Below are 14,270 nucleotides of genomic sequence, written 5' to 3' on the forward strand. Positions count from 1 at the left end.
AAGCGTAGATGGGAGCTTGGCCTCTGAAATAGTCAGAAAATGGGGAGGAGATTTCTGTGCCCACCTGGGTCGCCTTAGCATCTGATACCAGAAGTTTTTGGCGAGGTGATCAGGCTTAAACCAATGGGTAGAAGGCTAAGTCAAAGATCTCTTTTCGTAAACATCATATTACTCTTGAAAACATATGGCTTATGTTTTCAATCAATATCTTTTGATATTGATTTCTAACATAATTCCACAGTGATTAAGAGAACAGACTCTGTATGATTTCAATACCTTTAGACCATCAAATTTTTGTACCTTGTTTTATGTCCCTGGATATATTCCAGTCTCTCCTAGTTTATAGTCCATGGGAACTTGAATAGAATTTGTATCCTACTATTATGCAGGTCAGGAAGCAACAGTTAGAACTGGACATGGAACAACAGACTGGTTCCAAATAGGAAAAGGAGTACGTCAAGGCTGTATACTGTCATCCTGCTTATTTAACTTCTATGCAGAGTACATTATGAGAAACGCTGGGCTGGAAGAAGCACAAGCTGGAATCAAGATTGCCGGGAGAAATATCAATAACCTCAGATATCCAGAAGACACCACCCTTATGGCAGAAAGTGAAGAGGAACTAAAAAGCCTCTTGATGAAAGTGAAAGTGGAGAGTGAAAAGTTGGCTTAAAGCTCAACATTCAGAAAACGAAGATCATGGCATCTGGTCCCATCACTTCATGGAAAATAGATGGGGAAACAGTGGAAACAGTGTCAGACTTTATCTTTTTGGGGGTTCCAAAATCATTGCAGATGGTGACTGCAGCCATGAAATTAAAAGACGCTTACTCCTTGGAAGGAAAGTTATGACCAACCTGGATAGCATGTTGAAAAGCAGAGACATTACTTTGCCAACAAAGGTCCGTCTAGTCAAGGCTATGGTTTTTCCAGTGGTCATGTATGGATGTGAGAGTTGGACTGTGAAGAAAGCTGAGCACCGAAGAATTGATGCTTTTGAACTGTGGTTTTGGAGAAGACTCTTGAGAGTCCCTTGGACTGCAAGGAGATCCAACCAGTCCATTCTGAAGGAGATCAGCCCTGGGATTTCTTTGGAAGGAATGATGCTAAAGCTGACCCTCCAGTACTTTGGCCACCTCATGCGAAGAGTTGACTCATTGGAAAAGACTCTGATGTTGGGAGGGATTGGGGGCAGGAGGAGAAGGGGATGACAGAGGATGAGATGGCTGGATGGCATCACTGACTCAATGGACATGAGTCTGAATGAACTCTGGGAGTTGGTGATGGATAGGGAGGCCTGGTGTGCTGCGATTCATGGGATCGCAAAGAGTCGGACATGACTGAGTGACTGAACTGAACTGAATTGTGTGAAAATTGTATAAATCTTAATTGTATTGAATTTGTTCATGTGCTTTTCAGGTCTACTTTGTATGTGTGTGTTAGTCGCTCAGTTATGTCTGACTCTTTGAGACCCTGTGGACTGTAGCCCGCCAGGCTCCTCTGTTCATGGAATGCTCCAGGCAAGAATACTGGAGTGGGTTGCCATCACCTACTCCAGGGGTTCTTCCCAACCCAGGGATCCAACCCAGGTCTCCTTCACTGCAGGCAGATTCTTTACCATCCAAGCTACCAAGGTCCACTGTATCCTTCTACTTTTCAGTATATTCATTCTATTAACTTTTGAGAGTTTGATATTGAAACTCCAACTAAAAATCTTAATTTACTTAAAAAAATTGTAATATATAGTGAAATTATCGGCAATTTTGTTCTGTCTTTTCTAAGTCTCCTATAAATGTGTTATCATACTTTCACAATTTAAAAAACAAGAATGAGGAAAAAAACAACACTAATTGGAAGAAGATTCCTAACACTTTAGGAAGCCTGCTGGAATGGACCAGCCTAGAATGCTAAGCATGAAAGCCCAAGTATGTCATGGAGCAGAGACTGTGAAAGTAGTCAACCGGACATCGTCACTGGAATTGCTGTCCGGAGATGGAAACACTATGTTCTTGGGTGCCTCTAGATGAAACAAACAAGAGACAGCTTTTCTTCTGGTAGGGCTGAAGAAGGGGGTAAACACCAAAGCAACCAGATCTGGAGACCTGCCTCTGACCTTCTGATATAGGCTGGAGGAAGTCTGCTGTCAGCGTGGCTTGTTGCCCAATGGTTTCTACACCTCTCAGGAGGGCCAGGGATTTGGGAGGGAAGTGGGAGGGATTGAGGGTAGTGATGGGGAAAGCAGACTATTTTACTTCCGTGATTGATGTTATAGTCTTGGGGCTCCCCTGTTTCTATCTTTACCTGTGGGATGGGAGTTGGGGGACAGCAAAGACTGTGTTGTTTTCATTTTGTACTTCATGGTACAGAATGCCCAGTGTTGGAGGCAGCGCTCAAGAGAGACTCTGCAAGGGTTTAGGGTTGAATGATGCCATACATTAATACATATTCCATTTTTACCAGTTGTTGACAAATGGGAAAATGGCATAAGGTATAGACTAGGATAAGGTTGCCTGTCTATTGATGACTACTGGAAATTATTCTTGGTTCATCACCGTGTGGTAAATTCTCACTGTTTCATGACCATTTCTGCTCCCCTCCCCTTCCTGGGGGGATCAACCCAGTCTCCAAGCCTGGTTCCTCAGGTCAGAAGACCGAGTCCAGAATTAACACCCTCTCCGTAAGCAGGGGCTCGTAGGCAGTGGAGGCGGTGGCTGTGGAGTCAGTGGGGCTCATGAGCCACATGGGACGGGATGCACCATTTTGGGTGCATGTTAATGTTTCAAAGGAGCGGATGTATCATGTCTACTAGAGTCTCCAAAAGCTCACGACCCCACACGATCATAAGGGGTTCTCAGCTGAATGAAGGCACTGCCTCTCTGGGAAGCAGGTTCTACTGGAAGGAGGTCTTGCCTCTGAACGAATTTCTAATGATGCGGAGGTTGGATGTAGAGTGAAGAGTGAAGACATCATCACGAGTTAAAAAAGGAAGTAAATCACAGTTTGCTAGAGAGTATTCTTTGGGAGAAGGTGGTTCCATCATGACCCAAATCAAAGAGGACACATTGCTGGAGGTCTGGGGGAGCCTCCTCTCCTTCTGCGCCTGCTCACAGCTGGGGCAGCTCCATGAGAGCTTTGCTTTTTCTGTGAAAACACCCAACAGTGGTGTTTTCCAAAAACACCAAAGTTCACCAAAAAGCTGTGAGCATGGGCAGAAGTCCAAGATCAGGTCAGGAAACGAAACAGGTCCCATCACCCTCCCCTCAGCCAGCGGCTGCCAGCACAGGAAACACCATCCTCCAGGGGAAACAAATCCCGGGACTTCTTACCATTGTCGTCGCCCGAATCCGACTGGAAGGAACTCAGGGACTGAACTTCCGAGTTGCTGCCTTTATTACTGCCTGCAAAGCAGGTCACTTCTCCCGGGTCATCAACCCCTTTGTCTTCGCGGACAGCCAGAGAGAAAGCAGAAATGACACTGGTTACCTTGTGCATTTTTCCAGCCCCGTCCCTTGCCAGAGTTCACTCCTTGGGGCGCTTTCATCTGCTTACAGAAAAGAATTTAGCCACACAGTAGAAAATTGATTGTGCCATCGGGGGCAAAGGTCTGTCAATCAAGAGATTTACATTATGGATTCGAAACCCTTAACCTGTGGCAAATGAGCTTCCAAATAGCTGACAGCCAAAAGTCACTGCTCTGTCTTCAAAGGGGAGAGACTGAGTGAGGAGTGAAGGGACGATGGAGTGGGCTGGGTTTTGCCCTTCAGAGTTAATTTAAATCATTTGCATGGACCAACGTGGTGTCAACACCAGGTTAAGTGAGATTATTTTTAAAATAGGGGTATAACTATTTTATAGGCAAGAATATCATTACAGGTCTCCAAACTTCATCTCTGGGGAGTGAGTGAAGTTTTCCATGTCACCTTCTAGAGGGCAGCATCACACCACTTTTTGGGAATGGCAGCACGCGGCACTCTGGCAGGAGGGCAGTCGGGGGTGTGGACGTGCTGTTAGCCACACACTTACCCTTTCTTTGCCCCACAAAGACAGCCTGCACACACACACACCAACAGACACCCACACAGCCACACACGCACACTACAGGGCTACTGTCTTATTTGATGGACTAAGGAAGCAATGGAAAACAACCCGTATCTCCAAGTTGTTAAGAGAAAAATGAATTAGTCACCCAGAGACTGTCTGGCCAGCTAGCGCTGCCTTGCTTAACAAAGGAGGAAATGTATTCCATAGAAACTCAACAATACTTTAGGGGGCCGCTTGAGTTTTGGCCTGAGGTGGAGTCTGGAAATAAAGCTGTCACGTTCCGAAGTAGGGGGAGGGAACTGATCAGCAGGAAAACTTCCAATCGTTACAGAGTGTGACGGCACCAAGAGAGGGGCCTCGTGCTTCAGGAATGGTTGTTCTTCTCTATGACTAGAGGGATCACCGTTTCTTCCACGCGGGGTGGTGGTGGGCGCGGGCACTGCAGCGTGGCCTCTGCCACCGGATGCTGGAGCCACAGCAAAACAATCAGTTGATAAACAGCTGATCTAAGTGGAGAGAGACACCAGGGAGAAATTCACCTGTCAGCAGCCACACCACAGAAAACAAGATGTGCCTTGGAAAAGCACAAAGTGGGCACCAGGCTCAGCCGTGAGCACAGCTGATGGGAGGGAGGAGATGCCAGGTGCCCCATGCTGGTGAACACAGTGCTGGGCAGAGACTCCTCTCTGCACTCCTCCACTTATTTAAGCCCCCACTTTTCATTGCTAAGTAAAAGGAGGCTTTCCATTAACCAGAGGATTTAGCAAGGCTGCAGTGAAGTCTAACTCTACAGATAATTTGAGAGGGAATATATTTATGGGTAAAATCCAAGGGCGGCTGCTGCTGCTGCTGCTAAGTCGCGTCAGTCGTGTCCGACTCTGTGAGGCCCCATAGATGGCAGCCCACCAAGTTCCCCTGTCCCTGGGATTCTCCAGGCAAGAACACTGGAGTGGGTTGCCATTTAAAGTGAAGTTGCATGTGCAAATCACTATATCAGCTACAATAAAAGAACACAAAGATGGATTAATTTCTAACTATCAGGAAACTTTCAGTCTAGTAAGTTACGTTCAACATGCATATGAGTAAATATATTGTTAAATGAAAAAAATAAAAAATAAAATGAAGTTGCTCAGTCATGTCCAACTCTTAGCGACCCCATGGACTGCAGCCTACCAGACTCCTCCATCCATGGGATTCTCCAGGCAAGAGTACTGGAGTGGGGTGCCATTGCCTTCTTCCAAGGGCAGCTACTTGAAGTATAAGTGTGTCTCCTTAACGGTGGACTCAGCAGTGGGGGTGCACTAGATTGGCATGTGTAGAGGTTCTCTGCCATCATCAGCAGACCCTCCCTCTCCTGTGCCTCTTCCTCCTCCCTGTAAAAGTTCCAGGAGTAGTCTTGGTAAAAGAACCTGATGCACCAGGTTCAAATCCTATCCCTCCCTTTCCTAGTTACTGCTCATGAAGTGAAGTGAAAGTCGCTCAGTTGTGTCTGACTCTTTGCGACCCCATGGACTATACAGTCCATGGAATTCCCCAGGCCAGAATACTGCAGTGGGTAGCCTTTCCCTTTTCCAGGGGATCTTCCTGACCCAGGAATCGAACCCAGGTCTCCCACATTGCAGGTGGATTCTTTACCAGCTGAGCCACCAGGGAAGCCCAAGAATACTGGAGTGGGTACCTATCCCTTCTCTAGAGGGTCTTTTCAACCCAGGAATCAAACGCAGGCAAGTTATTTCACTCATCCCTCCTCCAGCTGGCACCCACGTGGGGCAGTGTGGGATTTAAGGAAACGATTCAGCACACAGCAGTGGTGGCTTCGCTGCCTCTGTTTTCTCATTAAATCTCTTCATCCTTAACCCTTGCACACTGGACTCTGTCTTGAAGACTCACTGAAACATTCTTGAGATCACTAAGAAACATCCAGGTGGTAAGCATAGTACATCTATTTTTTTCTGTGTAAGACTGTGTCCTCCTGGATGGTTTAATGGGACTGAACCCTGCTGACCTTATGGATACCCTTAACTTCTGCTCGCCGCCCTTTCTGCTTTTCCGGCTGTCTCTTTGTGGCCCGTGTGTGTTTCCCTTCCTGGCCCTAGCCCCTGCCTACCTAGCACATTCAGGCATTTGCAAGTGGCCCAGATTGAGCATACTCTTTGCTCCTGCTCCCTTGGTGAACTCACACTCTCAGAGATTCAATTATCTTGAGTGTAGTTGGCATCCAAACTTCTAGCCTTGCCTTCCTCCTAAACAACAGAGCCAGACACCCCTCAGGAGACCCCTTCTGTGTCCCCTGCACTAACTGAGCTGCTTCCTGTTTCTAGAAGGCCCTCTCAGACAGTTTCCTCTCAAATCTTCAGTTGAGTTCAGTCGCTCAGTCGTGTCTGACTCTTTGCGATCCCATGGACTGCAGCACGCCAGGCTTTTTTGTCCATCACCAACTCCCAGAGCTTACTCAAACTTATGTCCATCGAGTTGGTGATGCCACCCAAGCATCTCATCCTCTGTCATCCCCTTCTCCTCCTGCCTTCAGTCTTTCCTACCATCTTGTAATAGGTTATTCAGTTGAGTTCAGTTGCTCAGTCATGTCCAACTCTTTGAGACCCCATGAATCATAGCACGCCAGGCCTCCCTGTCTATCACCAACTCCCGGAGTTCACTCAAACTCATGTCCATCGAGTCGGTGATGCCATCCAGCCATCTCATCCTCTGTCATCCCCTTCTCCTCCTGCCCCCAATCCCTCCCAGCATCAGAGTCTTTTCCAATGAGTCAACTCTTGGCATGAGGTGGCCAAAGCTTAAAGACACCAGGAGGCATGCCCCCTTCCTCCATGGAGGAACCCTTTATCTCCTTGACTACAGGTGCTTTCTACCTTCATTTAAAACCAGCCTACCCCCGCTTCTGCTCCAACATATATCAGAGTACTGTATCCCCAGCCTTTGGAAAGTCCAGCCACCCAGGGTGTTATTGCTGCTTGAATATAAAGCCACTAGGCCTGAGGAAAAGTCATAGGATACAACAGAGCTTGCCTGAATGATACTAGAGCGGGGAAAACAATCACCACTTCTCGCCTAGATGTTCGTAGAGGCCAACTAACTGCTTCGTTCTCGCTTACTTTCTGCTTAGTCTCTTTTCCACAGATTGGTCTGAATCATAGTTTAAAAATGGAAATTATATTGCGCTACTTTCCTGCTTAAAATTCTGCATTAGTGTTGCTCACCAAGCTCCAACTACATTGACCTTGTTTATGTTCTTCAATAAACTAAAGTCTTTCCCACCCCAGGGCCTTTGCACTTGTGGGTCTTCCTTTTGCCTATAATTCTGCTCCAGGAGGCCAATAGGAGAGGGAAACACTAGCATCTGGCCTGGACCACATTTCCTGCTTGTCTCCTGGACCCTGAGTTCCAGCCAAACAGAAGGACCTGCTCTTCTTCTGAATTTGTGGGTGCTTCTATGTGGGACACTTTTCTTTTACTAGACTTTTAATCCACCATGGTCCAGCTCCAGTGTCCCTCTGCTCCTCTCAAATCTTCTCCCTAAGACTGGAAATACTCCCCCTGACCTTCCAGAGCACACTTCCTGTATATTGCATATGTGGCTACCCTGCTTGGTTTACTGCCAAGAGTATGTTGTTATGAGAAGAGCATGGGTTTTAGAGGCTGGCAGCCCTGGGTTGGAATACCAACAGCCTCTTATGAACTCCGTGATGGTGGGCACCTTATGTATGTTCTCTAAGCTTCATTCTCCCCATCTGTAAATGGGGATAGGAACCAGAGCAATGTTTCAGAGCTGGTGTGAACCTTCAGTGTCAGGGCCTGTCCTAAGGAGAGCTCTGTGCCTCTGGGGTCGCTCTCCCTTCCCAAAGTTCCACTAAACACTGGTGGAAGCAATGCTGCTGAATTCCTCCTGCGGACTCACTCTCAGTGCCCGCGTCCCAGCCGTTCTTGCGGATGGAGTCGCAGTCGGAGCGGCAGGGGGACACGGCGGGCAGGTTGGGGGCCACGCTGCACACCACCACGCCCCGCCGAGCAGTCAGGATGCGCGGGGACTCGGGGTGGAAGGTGGTCATCTCCTGGGGCTCGCCGCCCAGCCCATCTCCGATCTTGTCCAGGTTGCTCCTGGAGTCGCCCTGGAAGCACGGGGTGTAGGCCATGGGGCGCACGGGCACCTGCGGGGGCCCGGCCTCCTGGTACGCGTGGCGGCCATCCCCGGCGCGCAGGCTCCGGAAGGGCACGCCGTTGCTCTTGCGAAGCAGGGCAGCCGTGGCGGGGTCCTGCACCAGCGTGATGTTGTTGCGGGAGTAGCTCTTGCGGAAGACCTTCTTGCGGAAGACGACGAAGAGGACGATGAGGGCAACGATGACCAGGAGTACTGCGGCGATGCCGATCAGCTCCTCCCTGCCCACGTAGGCGTGCCCGGCCTGGATGTTGGGCACCACCACCGGCCGCAGCCCGCAGTACTGGCCCACGTAGCCCGGCGTGCAGTTGCACACGAAGGAGCCGAACACATTGACGCAGGCGCCGCCGTTCTCACACTCCTCCCGCTCGCACTCGTTGACGTCCTCCTCACACCTTTGCAACAGAACACAAAAGCCCCCTCTTAAACAGTAGGGCTGGCGTGCGTCTGCTCTTACACGGACATCTTTCAGAACAGTAAAAAGCCCCTGTAGGGGCCCCTGAAGCAACACAGAAATGACGTGATGCAGGGTACACGGGAGATGCGTGGGCCCTAGGACATGCTCATCACGTGAAGGGCTTCCTACCAACCAGCCAATGCCATCTCTCCCGTACTCTGAACCTGCCCGGCTGGGTGGGGAGGAAAGGGCTGTCCTGGGAGAGAAGAGACGGCATGGAAAAAGAAACCGGAAATGCTGTTGAAGACATACTGGTCTTCAAATGCTCAGGGCCAGATGGATCTCAGAATGCAAAATTTTGCAATTTTAGAAATGACATACACTACGTGTCTTTCATATTATGTAAAATACCCACCCCATCCCACAAACTGGCATAGGACCTATCACCAAATATACCAGTGTTTCTACAGTGAAGCATATGGATAGTCACACTAAATGAGGGAAATAAAGACTAGAATAGCCTCGGAATGGTTTGCTTGGTTTTGCCAGCAAATGTTTGCCACAATTATATTCTCAATCTTTTTACTTCTTAGAGCTTTGGGGATTGTAGAATTGCAGATAAAGAGCTGTGAACCTAGACACCCCATACAGAGTTTCCCAGGAGGAGAAAGTTTTTGATTCTGACATTTCCCTCTAATGAACACAGTAATTTTTGGTCTCTTTGGGAAGCTAGAGTAATGGGGCATATGTAGGCGTTGGGTGGAGGGATACTAGCAATGTTTATCTTCCAGATTCTATGCTTAGGTTTTTAAATTTTATTTTTATTTACTTAATGTGGGATCTAGTTAACTCACCAGAGATGGAACCTTGGGCCCCTATTGGGGAGCGTGGTCTCTCAGTCACTGGACTACCAGGGAAATCCCTGTGTTTCTGTTAAAGGCTAATGCTAACTCAGATTACCAGGGGGAAAATGATTAAAGCATTCTAATGAAAAATAAATCAACTTTATTCTCTTTAAAGCAATCCATGACTTGTTTTGAGTATAGTTAAAATAGGCAAACATGTAAGTCTTCCTCTGAGTTTAACGTTATTTAAGAATATAGTCTTTCCTCTTCCTTGTCCTCTACTTCTGCAGTTGTTCCGACATGTTCATTTTAAAAGGTCCGATCACGTATATCTTTGGTAATCCACCTTTTAAAATGTAGTCAAATGTCCCTAATGTGAACAGATTGAGGCCAGGTCAGCTGGAAATTAGTCAGAATCATGGAGTAGTTAAAAATAAATGCAGCTTTATTACTTTAAATTACATCCAACGATTCAAAGTCAGCTAAGTATTTCCTGGTAAAGTCCTCAGGAGATTTGCTTTAATGAATACATAAGACTGATCTGTAATTAGAATATCACTTTGCTTGAGATTTTATATATGTATATATATATATATTTCTAAAACCATCAAGGATGGTTAAAATGGTGTTTTACTCAGAACTGAAAACATTCCCTTTCCATTTGGCTAACACTTTAATTTCCCTCATTCTTGGGGGAATAAAAGATTTTCAAAGTAAAGGTAAGTCTTTAGTTTCTCAGGATGATCATAAAACCCTAGGCAGTAGAATCCAGTCGATGAGTTCTGGGGAAATGCATAGCATATCTATCTCAGAATTATCCTGGAAACATTAGGTCATAGATGACTTTCTTTAAAAGAATTTTTTCCAGATTATATAACACATAGTACTTATATAACTTTTTGAAAATATAGAGAAGAATAAAGTAAAAATGTAATTTACCCATAATCCCACTCCTCAGAGATAATCCCTGATAACATTCTAGTCATTGGTAAGCACTCTTCATGTACAGGCATTAACCATTTGCCCATCCTATCAGTAGTAGATATTTTGCCCCAGTTAATTTTGTTTTCTTACCAAGAAGAGGCAGTGTAGAAAAAGACTAACTGCACAGTCGCACTTACGTGACTCCAGTGAGCCCAGCTTTGCAACTGCAGATGAAAGTGTTTCCTATGGGGTCGCAGGAGCCTCCGTTCCGGCAGGGGTTTGGGAAGCAGGCTGTGATCTCAGATTCACAGTTTCTCCCGGTGAATTGGGAGAGACAAGTACACTGATAACCTGGAGAAACAGAGGAGCTCGTGAGCCACGGATGCTGCTGCTGATGCTCAGCGTGCACAGACTCTTCAGTAATGTGGCCTCCTAATTCCTCTGAAGAGGGTCCAAATTCCAAAGATGATTAGCAAATTGGTTATTTTGAACTTGGAACACATCTTGCCACAAAAATGCCACGTAATGGTTTGTAGCTCGTGCTAGTCCACAAAAATTCATCTAATTAACCACATACATGAATGATAGTAAGAAGGGTGAAAAGACACCCAGGGAACAGATACCAAGAACAGAGATCAGGATGCGAAGGAAGATGCTTTCCCCACCACACTGCTACTGTAAAGACAGGATGTCTCTACGTAGGACTTTATCTAGGTACTGTGCTCATGGCATTACATCTCTTCCACAGCAGCTTCCTGAGAAGGGTGTGCATGAGGTCAAGTGAGACCTCACACAGCTGAACGTATTTTTACTCCATCATTACACTTTTTTTTTTTTGATAATTAAGTTATGTATGGAATTCTAAGCAATTCCTTCTGTGTTACTTTTGAGAAATCCAAAGTCATTTTGGTTTCTGTGTGTGACCTGGTTTCTTTTCCTCTCTTAACAGTTTGGAAGGCCTTCTCTTGCTCCCAGTTTTCTGAGCTTTCACAATGATGTACACTTTCATGTGGGTTTACTTCAACCAGTCCTGGGTACTCAGTGGGATCTCTCACAAGCTGTAAATTGTAAGAACTTTGGGAAATTTTCTTTATTTCATTGATGATTTCCTTTCCTTTATTTTCTCTGTTCTATCTTTATGGAAGTTTTATGGTTTGGATGTCAGATCTTTTGGATTTTCTTTAATTTTATTTTTCTCTCTTAAATTACACCTATGTGGGGTTTTGTCTTACTTTCTGAGTTTATCATCTTTTGAAACTTTTATTGACATTTTCATATATGCTGAGTTTTTCCAAAGGCTCTTACTTTGTTCACTGAGCTTTTATTTTCTTAAAACACATAACATCCGGCTCCTGTTTTGAGGTTATACTATCTTCTCTTATTTCTCTAAAGATATTAATAATATGTTAATGAAGCACTCTCCCTGTATAGTATCTTCCAAGTCACTTTTATCTGTTTCTGAGGTTTGGTCTCTGTGAAGGCAGACTTCCTATGTCCAGTTGACTAAGCTCTAGTGCCCAGTTACTGGTCAAACACTAGTCTAGATGTTGCTTTGAAGGTATCTGTGGATGTGATTAATATTTACAATGAGTTGGCTTTAAGTAGAACAGATTGGGCTTCCCACATGGCACTAGTGGTAAAGAACCACCTGCCAATGCAGGAAACATAATGAGACGTGGGTTCAATCCCTGGGTCGGGAAGATCCCCTGGAGGAAGGCATAGCAGCCCACTCCAGTACTCCTGCCTGGACAATCCCATGGACAGAGGAGCCTGGCGGGCTGCAGTCTATAGGGTCGCAAAGAGTCAGACATGACCAAAGAAACTTAGCATGCATGCACAAAGCAGATTATCTTACATAATGTGGCTTCAGTTCAGTTCCGTTCAGGTGCTCCGTCATGACTCTTTGTGACCCCATGGACTGCAGCACACCAGGCCTCCCTGTCCATCACCAATTCCCAGAGTTTACTCAAACTCATATCCATTGAGTCAGTGATGCCATCCAGCCATCTCATCCTCTGTTGTCTGCTTCTCCTGCCTTCAATCTTTCCCAGCATCAGGGTCTTTTCAAATGAGTCAGCTCTTCACATCAGGTGGCCAAAGTATTGGAGTTTCAGCTTCAACATCAGTCTTTCCAATGAATATTCAGGACTGATCTCCTTTAGGATGGACTGGTTGGATCTTCTTGCAGTCCAAGGGACTCTCAAGAGTCTTCTCCAACACCACAGTTCAAAAGCATCAATTCTTCAGTGCTCAGCTTTGTTTATAGTCCAACTTCCACATCCATACGTGACTTTTGGAAAAATAATGTGGGTGGATCTTACCTATTCAAAAGAAAGCCTTAAGAAGAAGGAATTCTACCTCAAGACTGCAACACAGAAATCTTGGCTGAATTTCCAGCTCTGAGGATTTCAAATCAAAGACTGAAAAATGAACTCTTCAAGAATTTCTAGCCTGCTGTCCTGCCCTATAAATTTCAGACTTGCCAGTCCCACAATCCTATGAGCAAATTTCTTAAAAATCAATCAGTCTCTCTCTTTCTCTGTTTGTTTCTCTCCCTCCATACCTATCTATAATCTATATATCTATCCATCAGTCATCTATCTATCCATTCATCTATCCTATAGTTTCTGTTTTTCTGGGGAACCTTAAGACAGTCCCTATCTTCCAAATGAGAGGATTTCATTCCTTGTCTGATAATCCTGGCTTATCAGTTCATACTGAAGAATGGGGTGGAAGAAAAGTAGAAATCTGATAGGAAGCTCTGAGAACATCAGTGGGGCTTGTCAACTATGATACGGTGTCAGTATCCTTGGGTGGGTCAGTTTCCACAGTAATGACCCTTATCCCCTGTTCAGAGGGAGGGTGAATACCTGGTTTCTAACACATGGGGGATTGGGCCGTAGTAGAAGAAGTGTGTGGGTCTCAGCATGCAATGAGCATGTCATATTTACTGTAGTCCACAAATAACCATCCCCACTGTTATTAGAAGCGCTCTTGGGTTAATCTCTGCTTCCCCCAGTGGTCAGTGATTGATATTGGAATATTGTAGATTGATCTCTGCAGGTGTAAGATATTAATAATCTGTAGATTGAAATAGTGTATGCTCTCTGTAATGACTCCACACTCCAGAGAACTCTCACGTACAGGAGGAGATCATGATTGTATGTGGGTGCTCAAAGATTTGGAGAAAGACATCTTCAGGAGGCAAGTGGAAGAGGCAAGAAAGACATCTTCACATTCACAGAAGAAGGAATCTGTGTAGCCCCAGCCTCCCTGACACTAAGAATCACAGAGAACCAGAGATTGAAGCTCAGAGAGAGACACAAGACTCTTGAATGCAACACCAGTGAAACATCAGAGAATTAATTTATAAAGAAAGATCACTGTTGATGCAAGCTGTGTCCAGAGACAGCCGGCCTGAAGTCTGTGGGCAGGATGCTTGCTTCAAATTATGCTGCTGACTTGGGGCACTTTTTTCTCCAGTTTGGGAAATTGTTCACCTAAAGGGAAGTGGGGATTGCTGAAAGCAGTTGTAACTGGGAAAATATGCTTCTTTATGTCACCTGGCTAGTCTTTGGTGAGGGTGGCATGCCATTTAGAGACAGAGTGACTTGTGAGAAGGAACTCAGTTCCTTTTTAGACTAAAGGGAGCCGCGGGAGAACCAGGAATCTGCAAAGCACAGCGATGGTGAGGATGGGGAGGGTGGTCAGCCCAGGTAGGATTCCTCCTCTCCAGCTCCTATTTGACAAGCTTCTGGCTGTTTCTCAAACTATAGCAGAAGCGGGGACCAGGGAGGGGCAAGGAAGGACCGTCTGAAAATAAGGGGCATTTGACTATCATGGAAACTGGCTGCTATGGAGGGTCACGGGTTTGATTTCTTTGATTTGG

At 45.9% G+C, this 14,270-nt stretch overlaps 1 protein-coding gene across 2 annotated transcripts in view; it reads right to left on the reverse strand.

Moving 5' to 3' along the window:
- FAT3 (FAT atypical cadherin 3) overlaps positions 1–14,270 on the reverse strand; it is a 645,819-nt gene that overhangs the window by 7,655 nt on the left and 623,894 nt on the right. For both annotated transcript variants that reach the window (XM_024987225.2, NM_001206882.2), the window contains exons 22-24: positions 10,579–10,732; positions 7,958–8,610; positions 3,327–3,440 (exon numbers count right to left, since the gene is read on the reverse strand). In XM_024987225.2, the coding sequence (XP_024842993.1) occupies positions 3,327–3,440; positions 7,958–8,610; positions 10,579–10,732 (921 nt within the window). The remainder of the gene's footprint in view (positions 1–3,326; positions 3,441–7,957; positions 8,611–10,578; positions 10,733–14,270) is intronic.

This window comes from Bos taurus, chromosome 29 (assembly GCF_002263795.3).
Source record: "Bos taurus isolate L1 Dominette 01449 registration number 42190680 breed Hereford chromosome 29, ARS-UCD2.0, whole genome shotgun sequence".
NCBI lineage: Eukaryota > Metazoa > Chordata > Mammalia > Artiodactyla > Bovidae > Bos > Bos taurus.